Source organism: Nicotiana attenuata, unplaced genomic scaffold (assembly GCF_001879085.1).
Source record: "Nicotiana attenuata strain UT unplaced genomic scaffold, NIATTr2, whole genome shotgun sequence".
Classification (NCBI taxonomy): domain Eukaryota; kingdom Viridiplantae; phylum Streptophyta; class Magnoliopsida; order Solanales; family Solanaceae; genus Nicotiana; species Nicotiana attenuata.
This window is the reverse complement of record NW_017672688.1, coordinates 110,591-129,907: the sequence shown is the minus strand read 5'-3', so window position 1 is coordinate 129,907 and position 19,317 is coordinate 110,591. Positions and strand designations below refer to the sequence as shown.

The 19,317-nt window shown below is 40.8% G+C and overlaps 1 protein-coding gene across 1 annotated transcript; it reads left to right on the top strand.

The window, feature by feature from the left end:
* Positions 1-58: 58 nt before the first annotated feature.
* LOC109214127 lies at positions 59-1,604 on the top strand. The gene is made up of 2 exons (XM_019378017.1): positions 59-500; positions 825-1,604. The coding sequence occupies exons 1-2, from the start codon at positions 467-469 to the stop codon at positions 1,277-1,279; spliced, it is 489 nt and encodes a 162-aa protein (XP_019233562.1). The 5' UTR covers positions 59-466; the 3' UTR covers positions 1,280-1,604.
* The last annotated feature ends 17,713 nt before the right edge of the window (positions 1,605-19,317 follow it).

The following is a 19,317-nucleotide window of genomic DNA, read 5'->3' as shown; positions in this document are numbered from 1 at the left end:
TTATAAACAACTTTGTGAACAAACAAAGCTTTACACTTTATTAAGCATTTTCCAAAACAATGTGAACGCAATTTTGACAGGGCAATAATCAATGTTGTGCTGTTGGGTGAAGTAATTCAACTAATTAGATGCAATCTTTTTTCTCAAAGAATAAAATAGTAATATATCATCCCTATTTTATCCTCCCAAAATGAACTCTTTTTGATTTTGGAAATAAATGAATAGGTAGAGGGTCAAGTGGAAAAAGATGAAGGATCGAGTGTAAAGTCAAAGAATAGTATATACATCAAGGGTGCGAAATGCAAAGAAGTATGTTTTTATCATTTTCATAACAAAAGGGCCTTTCCATAATTTGGATCAAAGTGAAATTATTGCTTAGGCTTCTTTCTTTTTCCCAAGCGAAACCAGAGACAAACGAAAAGCAAAGATAAGTTTGTGATCCTTCTTCTCCTCTCCACCTTCCTCGATGGTTCGCAAGCGATTTCATGATGTCAAAACAGGTGAAGAACCAATTATTTTGAGCTTATTTTGTTTGTTTTTCAAGTTTTTTCCCCTCTTATGATTCGACTATCACTTCTAGTATTTTGCCGCAGCCCATTTCTAAAAGCTCCAAAATCAGACTAAAAGAAGTATTAACCTTGTACATTTTTCTGTAAAATAGGATATATCATCCAATGAAATGTAATTTTAGGTTTCACAAATGTTGAGTTTACTCTGATTGTATGAGGCATGCCAGTTGTTCGACGAAATGTTTGAACCGCATTTTCGTTTTGCAAATGACAAAAAAATGAGTAATTTATACATAAATGCGACTGTTTTGGTAGGTGCTTTGGTGGCAAAATCATTCGATGCCCAGAGATATCTGAAGAGAGTTGGGTTAGGAAAAGAAGACTATCACTTCTGGAAGCAAGTGGGCAAGGCGTTGCTTTGTACTTACACTTTGTTCGGCGTAGCGTGGTTATGGAATGAGACTTCACCACTTGGTTGGTGGACCCTGAAGCCCAAGCCAAAGGAAGAAAAAGAACTAGCACACCTGTATGAACGCCGGAAATTTCCATATCCAGGTGATGAGAAGGCGATGGAGGAGTTTATTGCCAAAGGTGGGATGATTGGTACCACTATTGGTCCTAAGGGAGTTGTTGAATCCGATAAAGATTCCTATAATTTTCAGAAAGCATTGCAGGATAAGAAATTTGATCAAGAAGCCTTCAAGTTGTGGATGAGGATGAAGAATGAAGTTATTTCGGAGCTCCAGGAGAAAGGGTTTGATGTAGAGTGAGTGAATATAGTTACTTCTTGCAAGGGGAGCCTTGGCGCAACTGGTGAAGTTGTTGTTATGTGACTAGGAGGTCACGGGTTCGAGCCGTGAAAACATCCTCTTGCAGAAATGCAGGATAAGGCTGCGTACAATAGACCATTATAGTCCGGCCCTTCCCGGACCTTGTGCATAGCGAGAGCTTAGTGCACCGGGCTGCCCTTGCAATCAAATTATGTGTTGTATGCATTGGTTAGAAGTGTGATTTTGTGTCAAACTTATCATACAGCTTTGAAGTTCTTGTTATCATATTTTTCTGCTTCTTTTCGGCGAGTTGATTTTTCCTACATTGGTATTCTTATAGAATCATTGTTATGCTCTTATATAATACTCTGGAGACGTAATAATGTCGTCAATGATGATGAATGAAGTTAGCAACTAAACCATGTAAATGGACACTAAGCTTGTTCTTCTGATCAATGTCCATCCAATGTATGGGAAGAGACTAACAAAAAGGCATCAGCAGTTATCCAAAAGTATTTATTCCTTGCAGGCTGACACTGATTAGTGATTACGATACCAAAAGTGTGGCATGTGTGGGAATTTCATTTGCTTTCCCTCTAATAATTTTTCTATTTTAGCTTCCTGTTGTTTGACATAAGCTATCATTTCTGATAACATATGTTGTCAGAAAGATAGTGTTTTGCTGGCCCATTGATGAGATATAATGCGCATGAGCACCGCTAGCACTGCGGCTGAGCTGCTAGGAGATCTGGCGTAGAAGAGAAGTTGGTTTCAGTAAATGGCCAGCTGATAGCGCCAAATACAAAGTTTTTTTGTTTTTTTTTTGGTTTACCACCCGGTATCCGGTACCCGCATTGGAGCCCGATTATATCCGGATTCGCGCCGCGTAGGGCCCCATTCGGTGGGAAGCGCTCCCTACCAAGGATTTTTCCATACTCAATGCTCGAACTCGAGACCTCTGGTTAAGGGAAGAGCAGTCTCATCCGCTGCCCCACAAAGTTAAAAGATGGTGATGTGGTTGATATCAGATTGTAGATAGGTGTCAATCTAGTACTTACAGCATATATATTCATTGCTGTTAGTGGGAAGCGCTCGCAACAGATTGAAGTTCTATGCCCTTGCTCTGATTTGGTACTGTAGTCCAGTAACTAGCTGCTGAGCAAAGTCCATTTGTTGTTCCTTGAAGTGGCTCTTCAAACTTTACATATTGTTAGCTTTAGGGCTCAAATGAAGAAACTCTTGCTTTAAAGAAAACCACGGAGGAACAAGAAAAGATTTGTGTTAAATAACCAAAAAAATCATATATAACATATGCTATATAGAAGTAGTTTTTCAGTTTTTCAAATAAGTTGATTTGTTCTTAAAGTTGAAAAAGGTTACTCTTTTTGTATTCAAAAGGTTTTGTGACCAAAGAAGTTTGAACTGTTGAAAAGAATGTGCAAAAGTTTTTACGTATATTTCCAAACAACGCCTTTGATTTCGAAATAACAATCACAGGAGTATTTATTTTCGGTTATGCGAAAATATAAATATTTTTCGGAGCTTTTAGGGGGAAATTCGAAAACTTTAACCTATTTGTGAACTTTATAACGTTTTTTATGCACTACTTGTACGATGATGAAAAGCTTTTGAAAGTCGACGTAAAAGATTTTGTTGCGAATGAAGCTGAATTTCTTAATTTGGTAAAAATAGCACAACTTAGCAAATAAAAAATTTATGTCATTTAATGTTTCAAAAAAATAATTAGTTTATGTTGTTATAGAATACATATTATTATTACTATCATAAATAAATCAATAATAAAATGAATAAAATAATTATTCAAATTTGAATATAGTTTCTTTTCTAAGACAAATTTGTAAGCTATAAAAACGCTTGTACGTAAATTTGATGTACAGTGCATACGATAATGAATTTGTACAGATAGTGGAATGTGATATAATTTTCTCAGTTAATTTTGTCATAGATTTTAGCAGTTTAAATTCATTTCCTAAGCTAGATGGAACACATGTTATAAAGTCATACTGACGTCTACACACTCGAGCAAGATTCGAATGTCTCTTGCTCGGTATTAGGATATTTTTATTGTTGTAGTAGAATAAGTAATATGGTATAAAAACTTATATTCTTCTATTTATAATCTTGTGATTACTAATTTAAAATTTAAGATATGTAATCCTCATTGTATAGGGTAAAATTGGTTCGTAATAAATAATCGAATAATAAAGTGACACGTGGAACTGGAGGCAGACGAAAAGCGAGGCAAGAAGAAACCAAGACCGAGAACAGCAGCTTCGGTTGGCACCGGGAAGACCACGAAGGGAATATTGCTAATGACACAAACGAACGTTTGTCACCCGATGATATTCAATGAAGAATATTCTTTAATATTAAATACACAATCCGTTATAGATAATTTTGGCATTTATGGCCTGCCGTTACACAATCATTAATGGCCCCATAATAGTAATTTAAGAGGGGTTTGATCCTAGGACCTTGTTCCCAAGGTGCAACTATAAATAGTGATTTCAACATCCGTTGAAAAGGACACGAATTCTCTGACAAACTTATGTTACATACTATTCAAAAGGTCAATAATACTTTATTTCCTGTCTATTGATATTCTTATTACTACCTTCGAAAGCTCTACTCCCGGAACCAAGCTATTTGTTATCTTATCTTGATTTCAAATGCTAAGTCTTGCATTTTATGTAATTTATTTATCATTTTGGGATCAAATCGATTCGCTTTTATATAAACCACGCTACAAATTCAACTGTACCGTTTTACGGGTAAACAGTTTGGCGCCCATCGTGGGGCTTAGATAGTTGTGTAATTGAGTTGATTCTTGCATCTATTACTAATCTGTTTAATTCTTTTTTATTTAGCGAAAAATCGTAAAAAATGACAGATAACGATGTCAACATCACACATAACATTGAGGCCCAAGGAAATTAGCCTCAGCATGAAGATTTGACCAGTGATATCAGCAACAATGAGGATGTAGCCACGCTGGTCCATGGCAGTCAATATTCACGACACGTTCGGGAGGCAACTCTTGATGATGCTGAAGACGAGCACGTTGCGGAAACGGTGAGAATCTTGAGGGAACAACAAAAGGCTATTATGGTCCATCTTTCCCGACAAGATCAAGCCATGATAGAGTTGAGGCAAGCGCTATCGGGTGCCTCCAACAACGCAAATGAAAGAGGTCCAGTTCCTCCCGGTGCTCTCGCAAACCAAACAGCACAAAGTATTGATAACAACACATCGGATCTGGTAACAACAACGAGAATAATCCCTTTAAAACCGAACTCATGTGGTTTATAAGGGAAATAAACGCCCGAATGGACCAAATCCGGGCGCACCGCCACTGTTGAATAGATTGGACTCAAAGAAATGCACCCAGTTGCCGATCAAATCGAGTGTGGCACCGGAGTTAATCCCGAAGCGGTTCAAAATGCCAGACGAACAAAATATGATGAGACTTCGGATCCTCAAGAGCATATCACCACCTACACAACGGCTGTGAAAGGAAACGACTTAGCTCCGTACGAGATTGAGTCGGTCTTGCTGAAGAAGTTCGGGGAGACCCACACGAAGGGAGTCTTGGCATGGTATTCACTTCTACCTGAGCACTCAATAGATTCCTTTGAGATGCTCGCAAATTCTTTTATCAAGGCCCGTGCCGGGGCCAGGAAGGTACAGGCCCAAAAGGCCGATATATTCAGAATTACAAGGAGATCCCGAGTTGCTGTGAGAATTCGTGACTAGATTCCAGGAGGAAATGATGCTGCTATCGGTCGTTCCAGATGAATGGGCAGCTGAGGCATTTACTAAGGGGTTGAACCCGAGGAGCTCTGGTGCTTTTCGAAAACTGAAAGAAAGTTTGCTCAAGTTCTAGGCAACAACATGGGTAGATGTCTACAACCGCTACGAATCAAAGATAAGAATAGAGTATGACCAGCACGTTTCCCGGCATCAACCAAAGGTCGGTACCGAGAGAAGAATAAAGAAAAGCTGAAGGATGACTTCGACACAAATCGACGATCTCCTAAAGGCTGGTTTTTACCCAACGAAAGGGCCGAAGAACGCGGCACAGGCTTTCGATCGGCGGACAGGTTCGCTACCGATAGGAGAGTCGACCGTGGCCGGAATAACAAAATGTTACAGGACAAAAAGACATCAGGTCCCGAGACTCCACCTACCCTACCCCAGACTGTCCGAGTACAATTTCAATGTCAGTATGGGGAACTGGTATCGGCGATGAGGAACATTAAGGAAGCAAGGTTTCCGAGGCCGATGAGATCCAGTCCTAGTCAAAGGGATCCTAATTTATGGTGTGAGTATCATGGGACTAACAAGCCACCGGACTGGGGACGGCCAACATCTGCGCAAGGAGGTGGCAACATTGCTGAAAAATGGCCATCTTAGAGAGTTCTTAAGTGATGGGGCTAAAAACAACTACAGTTGCAACCAAGATAACGCGGAGTCCCCCAAGCCGAGAGAAGATCCTCCTTATCTAACAATCAACATGATTTTCAAAGGGAACGAGATCAATAACCTTCTTGTCATCAAAAAAGACAAAGATATCTGTGATCCATAGAAAAAGACTCCGGGAAGTCGCCGAGGACTATATCACCTTCATGGAGGAGGACGCCAATGGACTCCTACTACCGCACAATGATGCCCTGGTAATTTTTTTTTAATTTTTTAGATTTTAAAATTAAATGCATTTTGGTGGACCCAGGAAGTTTAGCCAATATTATCCCATAGAGAGTGCTGGAACAAGCCAAGCTAACCGGAAGAATCATTCCGGCCATAAATCTCCTCACTGGGTTCAACTTAGCAAGTGTGACAACCCGAGGAGAGATATTGCTGCCCACAAATTCCGAAGGTGTCAAGAAGACGACCCTATTTGAAGTAGTAGATGGCGACATGGGCTACAATATTATTCTTGGAAGACTATGGCTACATGAGATGAAGGTTATGCCATCAACATACCATTAACTTTCTGAATTCCCAACTCGGGAATTAAACAAATAAGAGGAGATCAACCGGAGGCAAGGGAGATGAACGTGATCTCGATTTCCAGTAGTAAAGGGAAGGAACATGCGGCATAGCAATTACAGGAACCCACGCCTGCCCCTGAGCCAAACGAAATTGACAAAGGGGAGGGGCCGTCGGAATCTTATCAGGTACCGAGGTATTTCTAGGTACCAGAAGAAAGGGACGCAACCAAATCCACAACGGAAGAACTCGAACAAGTCGCATTGTTCGAGAAGTTCTTGGAAAGGAAATTCCACTTGGGGACAACACTAAACCCCGAGCTCAGGTCAGGATTTATAGATTTTTTTAAATTTAATGTTGATTGTTTTGCGTGGTCACATACAGATATGACGGTGTCCCTCTAGAGGTGGCCATGCACAAGTTAAGCCTGGATCCCAACATCCCTCCGGTGAGGCATAAGAAATGCCTTATTGCTGAGGCAAAAATAGGTTTGTCAAAGAAAAGGTAACTCGATTGCTTGATATCGGTTCAATCCGAGAGGTAAAGTATCCCGACTGGCTAGATAACGTAGTAGTAGTTCCAAAAGAGAATAATAAATTTTGCATGTGTATAGATTATAATGATCTAAATAAGGCATGCCCAAAAGACTCGTTCCCATTGCCAAACATTGGGCGGCACAAGTTGATGATTTCCCTCGATGCCTATTCCGGGTACAACCAAATCAAAATAAACCTGGAGGATCATGAAAACACTTTGTTCATAACAAACTTTGGCACATATTGTACAATGTGATGCCTTTCGGGCTTAAAAATGCCGGAGTCACATACTAGAGGCTTGTGAACAAAATGTTCGAAAAGTAAATAGGGAAAACAATGGAAGTTTACATAGATGATATGATGGTTAAGCCTTTGAATGCAAGTGGTCATTTGAAACACCTCCAATAAACCTTTGACATCCTAAGGAAGCACAACATGAAGCTTAACCCAAAAAGGTGTGCATTCGGAGTCAGCTCCGGTAAGTTCTTGGGTTTCTTGGTGTCACAACGAAGTATCGAAGTCAATCCTAATAAAATTAAAGCCATCGAGGACATTCCCGACCATCTATCAAATGTGAAAGAGGTTCAGAGGTTAACAGGAAGACTTGACGCTTTAAGCAGGTTCGTTTCCCGGTCTTCAAAAAAATGTCATCACTTCTTCTCACTTCTGAAGAAGAAGAAGAACTTCGAATGGACTCTGGAATGCTAGCAGGCCTTGAAAGATTTTAAAAGTTATTTATCGAGCCCTCCATTACTATCGAAATCGGAGGAAGGCGAATAATTGCTAATTTACTTAGCGGTCTCAAAGGTTGCGGTAAGTGTTTTTTTAGTCCGCGAAGACGAAGGTACGCAATCTCCTATCTATTATGTTAGTAAAGTTTTAACGGGAGAATAGACTCGCTACCCACACCTCGAAAAATTGGCCTTAGCTCTTGTAGTCGCCGCTCGAAAGCTTAGGCCTTATTTTCAATGCCATCTAATAGTCGTGGTGACAACCTTTTCCCTACCGAATATCCTTCACAAAACTAAAATTTCAGGTCGACTAGCCAAATGGGCAATCGAAATGAGTGAATTTGACATAGAGTATAAACCAGTACTGCGATCAAATCACAAGTTTTGGCCGACTTCGGTGCCGATTTCAGTCCCGAACTGCTACCTTTGGCCACCAAAGAAGCGGTGATGGTGTTGTAAACGACATTAGGAGTCTGGACCTTGTTCACAGACAAAGCCTCCAACGTGAAATGGTCTGGGCTCGGGGTAGTACTAATTACGCCCTTGGGAGAAATCCTGAGGCATGCCATAAGAACTGTTCCCTTGACTAACAATGAAGCCGAGTATGAGGCATTGATTGCAGTACTTGAACTGGCATGGGGACTAGACTCCGAGGTCATTGAAATCAAATGCGATTCCCAACTGGTAGTAAATCAAGTATACAACATCTTTGACACTAAAGATGGACGCATGCAACACTATGTAGTGAAAGTCCAGACTCTGCTCGCACGGTTTAGAGAATGGGTAAATCACCCACATATAGAGAGAAGAAAATGCGGAGGCAGATGAACTGGCCAATCTGGGCTCGTCCACAAAAATGAATGGATCAGACTCTGGTACGGTCGTGCAGCTCATGCATTCGGTATTGGATGTGGACGGTTATTATGAAGTAAACGCGACCATTTTGTTTGGGACTGGAGAAATGAGATCATTGACTATCTTGTGCACGACAAACTACCCGAAGATCCCATGGCATCCAGCGCACTCCACACTAAAGCAGCTTGTTACTGCTTCAGGGGAGGCCAGTTGTATAGAAAGTCTTTCCAAGGCCTCTTGGCCAAATGTTTAGGAGCCTCCGAGGCTAATTACGTCATGAGAGAAGTTCACGAAGGAATCTATGGAAATTACTCGGGTGCGGAGTCGTTAGTATTAAAGCTAATTAGGGCAGGATACTGCTGGCCCTAGATGGAACAAGACACTAAGGCATTTGTAAAGAAATGCAACAAGTGTCAACACCATGTGCCGTTGTTGCATCAACCAGCAGAATTATCGTATACGGTATTGTCGCCTTGGCCATTCATGAAATGGAGGATGGACATAGTCGATCCGCTGCCACCGGTTCTCGGTAAGGTAAGATTTCTTTTGATTTTAACTAACTACTTCTCTAAGTGGGTTGAAGCAGGTCTTTACCAAAAAATTGGCGAGCACGGAGTGGTCAATTTCCTATGGGAGAACATAATTTGCAGGTTCGGGATACCGAGGGAGATATCCTGTGACAACGGGCCACAATTTATAGGCGCAAAGGTCACAAAATTCCTTAAAGACTTGAAAATCAGAAGAATCACATCTTCGCCATACCACCCGAGCGCAAACGGCCAAACGAAATCAACAACCAAAGTGATTATTCAAAATCTCAAAAAGAGATTGGAAGCAGCCAAATGCAAATGGCTCGAAGAGTTAACGAGAGTTCTATGGGCATACCAAACGACGACCAAGTCAAGCACGTGAGAGACAGATTTCTCTATCGTATATGGAGCAGAGGCCCTAATCCCAATGGAAGTGGGAGAACCTACAATGAGATACTTCCAGGGGACGAAAAAGCAAACAACGAAGCGTTGTTGGTTAGATTGGAGTTGCTCGATGAGCGCATGGACTTGGCACATATAAGGATGGTGGCCTAGAAATAAAGAATGAAAAGATACTATAATTGAAGAGCCAATCTCCGTTATTTCAAAGTGGGAGACTTGATTTTAAGGAAAGTGACTCAAAACACCCGAGAGCTCAACGCATGAAAGTTAGGTCCGACGTGGGAAGGCCCCTATCAGGTTTCAGTTGTCACCGGGAAAGGATCATATAAATTGGAAAATCAAGACGGAGTAAAATTGCCGAGCAACTGGAATGTGACACACCTCAAAAGATACTATTGCTGATGGGAACCGCCTATACTGAAAGTATGTGCTACACTCTTTTTCCCTTTATCCAGTTTTTGTCCCAATCGGGTTTTTCTGGCAAGGTTTTTAACGAGGCAGCAGCGGAAAGCATACTACAAGGGAAAAGCCATCAGCAAAAATAAGACCTTTAAATGATAAGGCATGGAAACAACAAACCTATACGGGATGGTTATATAGTCTTTGGCTCGATAGCAAAGTTCCTAAGGGGAAATAAAAGTTACTATCGGACCAAAGCTGTAACGACCCGACTTGTCATTTTAATAATTAATGCCCCGTTCAGCGACTTAAGATCTCGAGCAACTTTGTAATATGTATTATGACCCGCGTGTGTGGTCGAGTTTGATTTTCGAAAGATTCGAAATTAAACTGAAAGATTATTTTTGAAGCTTAAATGAAAAGAGTTAACCGGAGTTTGACTTTTGAGCAAACAACTCTAGAATGAAATTTTGATGATGTCAATAGCTTCGTATGGTAATTTCGGACTTATGCGTATGTCCGGATTTGGATTTGGAAGTCCGTAGGACAATTCGGCACATTTCGGCAAAAAGTTGGAAAATGAAGTTCTTGAAATATTCATAAATTCGACCGTAAGTCGATTGGTTGATAACGAGGTCGGATTTTGACTTCGGAAATTTTAACAGCTCCATTATGTCATTTATGACTCGTGTGCAAAATTTGAAGTCATTCCGGATTAATTTGATACGTTCCGGTGCAAAATATAGAAGTTGGTGGATTTGAAAACTCATAATTCGATTCGAGGCGCGACTTATAATTTCAGCGTTGTTTGACGTGGTTTGAAGCCTTGACTAAGTTCGTATTGTATTTAGGACATGCTGGCATATTTGGTTAAGGTACTGAGGGCCTCGGGTGAATTCCGGATGGTTAACGGATTGATTTAGACTTGAAGAGAGCTGCTGGAATTTCTGCTGTTTCTGGACTGCTGGTGCATCGCTTCTGCGATGTTCTGGTCGCAGAAGCGACATCGCAGAAGCGTGAAGCTCTTCGCAGAAACGAATGGAAGGGAGTTAGGCAGCTTGGTCGTGAGGTCACAAAAGCGAAGGACTGGGCGCACCTGCGACAACACAAGTGCGGAGACTCGAATGCAGAAGCCATCCCATCGCAGAAGCGACATCGCAGATGTGAGCTACTACTGAGCATTAAGCATTTGGGACTTTGCATATGCGTATTTTGGCTCGCAAAAGCGAAGCCGAAGATGTGAAAGTGCTGCCCGCAGAAGCGATTGTGGACAGAAACATAAAGCATAAAAAATCAGTCATTCCTTCATTTCATTTTGGATTTTTGGAGCTCGATTCTTGGGCGATTTTGAGGATTTCTTCACGACTTCGACTTGGGTAAGTTTACTATATCCGGAAGTGATTATATTTCATAAATCCATGGTTATATTCATCATTTATTTCAGATTTAAATGGAAAAAATCAAGATTTTTGCAAAACTTTTCAAGAACAAAAATTTTAGATTTGGAGGTTGAGTTGTTATCGAATTGATAAAATTGGTATGGTTGAACTCGTATCAGGATGGGTGTTTGGATTTCATGAAAATTATGTCAGATCCGAGAGGCGAGCCCAGTGTTGACTTTCGGTTGACTTTTTAATGTGAAATTTTTAGTCGACGTTATATTATCCGGAATTATTTTCGATGAATTTTAATGAAGTTATACAATTAATTTGGATGGATTCGAGCTGTCCGGAGGTCAATTCAAGCAAGAAGGTTATTTTGGAATATCGGCCTAACTTCAAAAAGGTAAGTATCTTGCCTAACCTTGTGTGGGGAATTTTCCCTTATGCATTGAGTCTTATGTGGAAATTGTGTGATTGAAAACCATGTACGCGAGGTGACGAGTACGTACTTGGTTTAAATGTGCAAATTATATCAGTTAAAAATTCGTAGGCACCCTTATGCAATAAATTGGAAAATTATTAGCACTTATTAAATCATTTATTTGGCATGCCTCAATCCTTGTTTGTCGAAATTATTTTTATATGATAATTTGGTGTGATTGTCACTTTGATTTTATTGTGAATCCTGTGTGTTTGTTGAGTTGACATTTCCTAAAAATAATTACATTATGGATTTTCCATCTACAAATAATTAATTAAATAAGTTTAAAAAGAGCTATTAATATATTTGTCGAAAATTTGGATTAAAGAAGGCGTTGTCCTATGCTGAACTTTTCCATCCTCGTGGTTGTCTTCGAGATTTTATATATGTTGTGTGGAGCCTCGGGCTATTTGATGTGAATTTAATTAATTTTGTTGTATCTTTGGAATTGGGTGTGGCCTATAGGCAATTTGTGATATGAATTATTGTATTGTGTTATTGTGATACTATTCCGTGTAAATTGTTGTGTGATTTGAGTTATTATTATGAGGGCATAAGGGTGGCATTCTATTGATATTATGTGATAAAGGTAGCATTTCACTGTAGTTATGTGTGTTGGGACATTGTCTAGGCCGAGTGATAAAAGTGGTTATTATATGGAGAGATAAGGGAGGCTATTATACGGAGAGATAAAGGAGGCTATTATAAAGTGAGATAAGGGTGGCTATAAGAGCGATAAGGGTGGCTATTGATATTGTCAAGGCGGAGGGATAAGGGAGGCTATTATAGGAGTGATGAGGGTGGCTATAGGAGACATAACAGTGGCTATTGTCAGGGATGATATGTGATGATGTGGAGTTATTGTGTTGGTAATTGTCATGTGATGATGTCGGGATACTGTGTTGGTGATTTTTATGTGATGTTGTGATTTCCTTGTGATTTCTTTTATATATTGTGCAACTTGTTTTGTTAATTCAGTAAATTTGATAATAGTCTGATACATGTTAAAATTGTGAGCCTGTGGCTGTTGCCGGGCGGATTATGATATGGGCACGAGGTGCCGGGGAAAAATATTATGATTTTATTATTGACATGTGAGTTGTCCGTGCGGTTGTGATATGAAATATGGGTACGAGGTGCCATGGTTATATAATGAAAATGATATTGGCACGTGAATCGTCCGTGCAGTTTGTGATATGAAATATGGGCACGAGGTACCGTGAGTAAATGATGATAATATTGGCACGTGAGTTGTCCGTGCGGTTGTGGTAGAAATATGGGCAAGAGGTGCTGTGAAAATATGAAAGTGGGCCGAGACCCGTATTTTTATGATTATGAAATGAGGTTTCACGAGATGACTTTTATTTGAAAGAATTATATTCAAAAGATTTTAATCTGAAAAACTTATATTTGAAAGATTTATACTTGAAGTACTTACATTTGAAAGACGTATATTTGAGGGACTTGATTAATTGGTTGTATTTGTGTTCCTTATTCGTTTGAATAATTATGGCGTTCTTGTTGCCTTGTTGTTTATATCATTGATTGATTCTCGTTGCATCATTGCTCGTTGATTTCCATTATTATTATATATTGCTATACTGCACAGGTTATTTGATTAGTGGGTGTCCTGACCGTACCTCGTCACTACTCCACTGAGGTTAGTCTTGATACTTACTGAGTATCGATCGTGGTGTACTCATACTACACTTATGCATATTTTTGTACAGATCCAGGTACTGGAGATATTGGACTCAAGCAGATTTAGTGTGTTGTTCGCAAGGATTCAAGGTAGAGCTGCTTGGTCGTCGCAGTCCTTTGGAGCCTTCCCATTTTATTGTACTGTCAATTATTATTCGAACAATATTGTATATTCGAGCCTTACATAATACATCGCAAAAAGTAAGCTTCACGCGAAGCTTAAATGAAAAGCACTTTTATATAACAAACGTGCCAAGCAGCACAGATACAAAAGTATGAAAAGAAAGCAAAAAACTAAACTATTGCGTCCCCAGGACTTGGGGGAAGAGAAGCATCTGCATCCCCATGAGAAATAGGAGGATCTGCCACCGAATCGGGATCTTGGCCTTCGTCATCATCCCCTTCAAGTTCCTCCTCAGTTCCTGAGAACTCGGAATCGAAACCAGAAGAGTCAGTCATATTAGTCGAACAGGGAGGCAAATTCGGGTAGTAGACTCCAGCTCGCGGGGCTTGGCGATCTCGGCATCAAATTCAATGACGCCCACTTTGGCCTCTTCCAGGGTTTTTCTCCTCATGCTATACATAGAATGTGTTCTCTCAACAGTGAGGGAATCCGCTCGGGGCTGGATCTCTAATTTAAGCTGGTCAACCTCTGTCAAAAGGCTATCCCGCTTGGACTTTGCGGCACTAAGGCTAAAATCAAGGTTACGAATAGTAGAGATATGAACCTTATTATGTTCCATGACCCTCTTATACTTCTCATACATATCGGCACGCTTCTCCTCAGCAGCAACAACCTCTTCAGCTTTGGAGTTCAAGGCTGCCTCCAAATTATTCAATCTCTCAGTGGAGGCAGCCTCGCGCTCGGTAGCAGCAAGGACAAAATTCTGGACCTTGAACTATTTAGACTTAGCTTCTTGAAATTGTATATTTAACCAGTAAGTTTCTTGGCTAAGGGCCATCACTTCTTGCTCGCTCTGCTGCAACCGAGCCTCCAACTCACCGCCTTTGGTAGCTTGTGCTTCCAGCGCCGGTAGGCGAGCAACAATTTGGTCCTGCTCGGCTAACAGTTGATCCTGCTCGGACATAAGTCTTTCTTATCGAGGATCAACTTCTGAAGGCCCTCGGAAGCAAGGAAGTTAGCCTACAAAGCAAAAACTCAAATCAGAAATCCCGTCATAAAAAGTCAAACAGAAACAAAGGAACAAATGTCATACAATTGTTGTGTTATGCATGGAATTGTTTATCATACGCTCCTCCGAAAGAGAGTGTATTTTCTTCTTATCTTTCTCTGAGGCCATCGACTTTAGGTAATTGGCGAGTTCCACCAGCCGGGACAGTAGATGGCACTCGGTAGAAACCAAGCGGGAGATGCTCCTCCTCCTCTAGGGATCTGCAGAGGGGGCGAATAGTTGTGCCCCAAATTCCCATGGTCTGGGGAGGGGGGACATCGTCCTCTCAGGTGTCTGTGGCTGGTGTGGGTGATGTAACAGTTGCTGGTGATGAAGGTATGACTGGCATAGAAGGGGATGAAGCTCATGTCGCTGTGGGTTGAGAAGCAGTTACAGCAAAAACGGTGCTGGTTGTTGGTTGCTCATCTACCGAAGATGGAAGAGGCCTGGTACCAAGCCTCATAGTACCAGAAGCAGTGACTCGAATCGAAATTGAAAATTGGCATTCTCCATTAAGTCAAACTCTCCCTAGAGCGCTTGTACGTCGTCCTCGGTTAGCGTTATAAGCTCTTCAGATTGAGCATTCTGTTGGGCTGATGAAGATCCGATGAAGATTGTTGTATCCTATGTAGGGAAGCCTATTCATCACTGGCTTCCCTATCATTATCAATCACCACAGTGGCTTGATCGTGCGCAGTGTTCTTTACCCTTTTATTTTTTGCCCTCAACCGAAGAGGAACGTCGCCTTTTTGGTTGCTTGTTCTGCGGTCGGGGACTCCAGGAGGAAGCACATGTGCCGGAAGCGGGTCGATGACGCCTGTTCGGGTGAAGGCTTCCTTCAACAACCTCGCAGCCTCTGCGGGATCAACCAAAATGTCCTCATTGGGGACGGTAACAGAGCCCTACGAAAGACCCGAATTCAACGGGAAAAGAAGTTAACCAATCTTCTAATACTTTAGGTAAAAACAAGATTAGTTTCGAGAATCAACTTACCATTATTTTTGGCCTTCCACCCGTATTTGAGGGCAGTTCTTTCCACCGACGGGTCTCGGGCGTGGTAATATCCAAAATCTTCTAGACCCACTAGTCCATGCCTTCAACCCTTGGTGCGTCCACCGAGTTGCTGAAATAATGAAAAGAGAAGGATCAGTAACAACATGAAACAACCTTTCATTAAAGAACAGACAGACGTTAAACTAACGTGTACGAGCCCATGACTCAAGGAAAGATGGAGTTGTGACTGGGTTGATATCCTTGGTGACAACTACAATGAATCGCTCCATTCATCCACGGTTGGTGTCATCATCCATGCTGGTGAGCAAAGCATGGTGGCCATGTTTGCTAAAGTTTGTTACCCTCGTGAATTTATTTCCTTTATCGGCGAGAGCTTTGAATCTATAGTGTAGCTTTACAGCCCATTCCGGGCTGATTGATGTGATCCCTGCCGAGAGTTGCCGCGGGAGTTTTACGCCTTCGCGCTCTGGCTTTTTTTCTCATTTATTTTGGGATCCGATTACTGAGTCGTGCTGCAACTCGAGCTGTAATCGATCTCGAGCTTCCAGGTTCCCCCGATCGGCGACGGTGGTATTTGTGCCGTGCTTTCAGGTGTTTTGCAATTTTCTTGGAGCTAGTCTCCGAGTCGGGAACCCGACTCGGGCTTGATATATCCTGGAGCTCTTCTTGTTTGAGTTGGAGATAATGGTCTTTGTGCCGTGCCTCCGGGCGTGCTACAAATCTCGGGTCCAGTCTCTGAATCGTGTCGCAGTTCGAGCTGTAATTGGCCTTTGATCCTTTCGGNAGCCTATTCATCACTGGCTTCCCTATCATTATCAATCACCACAGTGGCTTGATCGTGCGCAGTGTTCTTTACCCTTTTATTTTTTGCCCTCAACCGAAGAGGAACGTCGCCTTTTTGGTTGCTTGTTCTGCGGTCGGGGACTCCAGGAGGAAGCACATGTGCCGGAAGCGGGTCGATGACGCCTGTTCGGGTGAAGGCTTCCTTCAACAACCTCGCAGCCTCTGCGGGATCAACCAAAATGTCCTCATTGGGGACGGTAACAGAGCCCTACGAAAGACCCGAATTCAACGGGAAAAGAAGTTAACCAATCTTCTAATACTTTAGGTAAAAACAAGATTAGTTTCGAGAATCAACTTACCATTATTTTTGGCCTTCCACCCGTATTTGAGGGCAGTTCTTTCCACCGACGGGTCTCGGGCGTGGTAATATCCAAAATCTTCTAGACCCACTAGTCCATGCCTTCAACCCTTGGTGCGTCCACCGAGTTGCTGAAATAATGAAAAGAGAAGGATCAGTAACAACATGAAACAACCTTTCATTAAAGAACAGACAGACGTTAAACTAACGTGTACGAGCCCATGACTCAAGGAAAGATGGAGTTGTGACTGGGTTGATATCCTTGGTGACAACTACAATGAATCGCTCCATTCATCCACGGTTGGTGTCATCATCCATGCTGGTGAGCAAAGCATGGTGGCCATGTTTGCTAAAGTTTGTTACTCCACCACGAAAAATCTTTTTGGGGGAGAGTAAAAGTTCATCATGTGAGCCAAGGAGAGCTCTTCCCCCATCTCCTGGCATAGCCGCCATAGACAAGCTATCATCCGCCACACAGAGGGGCTCACCTATGCCAAGCATACTTGATATCGATAGCAAAACTCAAAGATAACAGGGTCAAGTCTCCCGATTAATGAGAATGGGCCCAAAGTAAAAGGGTGCGTGTAAACGTACATAAAACCCTTCTTAGGAAAGATTACTCGCTCCGCCAGCTCGGGAGCGATGATGTTCAGACCATGGCAACCACAATCCTCCTTCACAACAAGAATGCTAGAAGGATGGATGGAAGAAGGATATACAGCAACAGCCCATGTACGAGAGCTGGTAGAAGGTATCTTTTCTTCAAAATCCTTGACAGTACCGAGCCTTCTATGAATGATGGTGCTCACCGCAGGAGGGGCAACATCATCGGTGCTTTCTTTATTTTTTAGAGAGCTTGAGTTCTTGTAGGAGGAGGCCGTGATTAGCAGGAGATAATAAGAGTTTTTTGAAGAAGAAGATTAAAAGCAAGAAAGAGTTGAGTGCAAAGAAGTTGAGAGAGTTTTGAAAAACTGTGAAGTTTAAAAGAAGAAGAATGAGACATATAAGTAAAGGAATATGCGGCTAAAGTCGTGGCCATGATTACCTCGAGAACCGGCGAAAGTATTGCTAAATCATGGAGTGACGCGTGTTCGGGGCATTAAATGCAGAGAGATGTGCGTCTAATTAAGCGTCAGAAACTTTTTAGAGGGGATCAAAAAATTTTCCGCCAAGAAAGGTATCTTCACCAACTTCCGGATGACACAAAGATGTGTCACCAGAAAGCAGGGGTAATATTTGTATATGGTAAAATCGGTTCGTATTAAATACTCGAATAATAAAGTGACATGTGGAATCGGAGGCAGACGAAAAGCGAGGCAAGAAGAAATCAAGACCGAGGACAGCAGGTTCGGCTGGCACCGGGAAGACCCCGAAGGGAATATTGTTAATGAAGACAAACGAACGTTTGTTGCCCGATGATATTCAATGAAGAATATTCTTTAATATTAAATACATAATCCGTTATAGAGAATTTTGGCATTCATGGTCTGCCATCACACAATCATCAATGACCCCCATAATTGTTATTTAATAGGGCTTGATCCTAGGACCTTGTTCCGTGCAACTATAAATAGTGAATTCAACAACCATTGTAAATGACACAAATTTTTTTGATAAACTTATGCTACATACTATTCAAAGGCTAAATAATACTTTATTTCCTGTCTATTGATATTCTTATTACTGCATTCGGAAGCTCTGCTCCCGGAACCAAGCTATTTGCTGTCTTATCTCGATTTCAAATGCTAAGTCTTGCATTTTATTTATAATTTATCATTTTGGGATCAAATAGATTCGCTTGTCTATAAACCACGCTACAAATTTAACTGTACTGTTTTACGGGTGAACACTCGTATATTTATAAACAGTATTATTTATGTGAAATCATTGTGGAATAACACTATCATGATTAACTATACATAAGCACTTGAATTACAAAATTGCCATTGAGGGTCTCCTCAAATCACTTTTTAAACTCTTATGCAGTTTAACCAAAATAATTTTTAATAGTGAGCCATACATCTTGATAACAAATATTCTTTGCATTACAATTTATGCATTACTAATCCTGGCATAACTTAGTTCTAAATCAAATAACCCTGACCTGTTTTCTAATTAAAGAGAGTTTATATGTCACATTCTAAAAAACTTATGCAATCTTCAGGAGGAGGAAAAAATTAGGAGAAATAACAAAAATAGTCCCTTATTTTGGGGAATAGGTTCAAATTGACCCTTTAAATATATTGCCGAGCACTTTTGGTAATTTAAGTTTGTCAAAAGTGAACATTTTTATTCTCTTTCAACTATTTAAATTGTATTAATCATGTGTAATGGAAAATATGAAAAAAAGAGATTTAACATGAGCTCACATTTGGACGTGTAGTTTTTGCTATTCTTTTATATATATATATATATATATATATATATTTAGAATCAGGTACACTTTTTGAGATACACTGCTCGTTATTTTAATTATTCTTAGTATTCAATGTAGTGTTTGGGCACTGCACTTATTGAATTTGCAAAACTCTCGTGTTGTTTCTTGTTATTTTTTTCTTTCTATTTCACAGTTTCCGTTATATCTAACATCCAAAGTTTGTTAAATATTTGATGGAGACAAAAAATATTCAATGTTAACAAGCTTAGAGGACCAAAAGTGCTCAAGTGTATATTTAAAGGATTAT

Coding starts and splice junctions, on each gene's coding strand:
- LOC109214127 (XM_019378017.1), top strand. CDS start 467: ATGGTTCGCAAGCGATTTCATGATGTCAAAACAG. Junction 501..824: donor ATTTCATGATGTCAAAACAG/GTGAAGAACCAA, acceptor CTGTTTTGGTAG/GTGCTTTGGTGGCAAAATCA.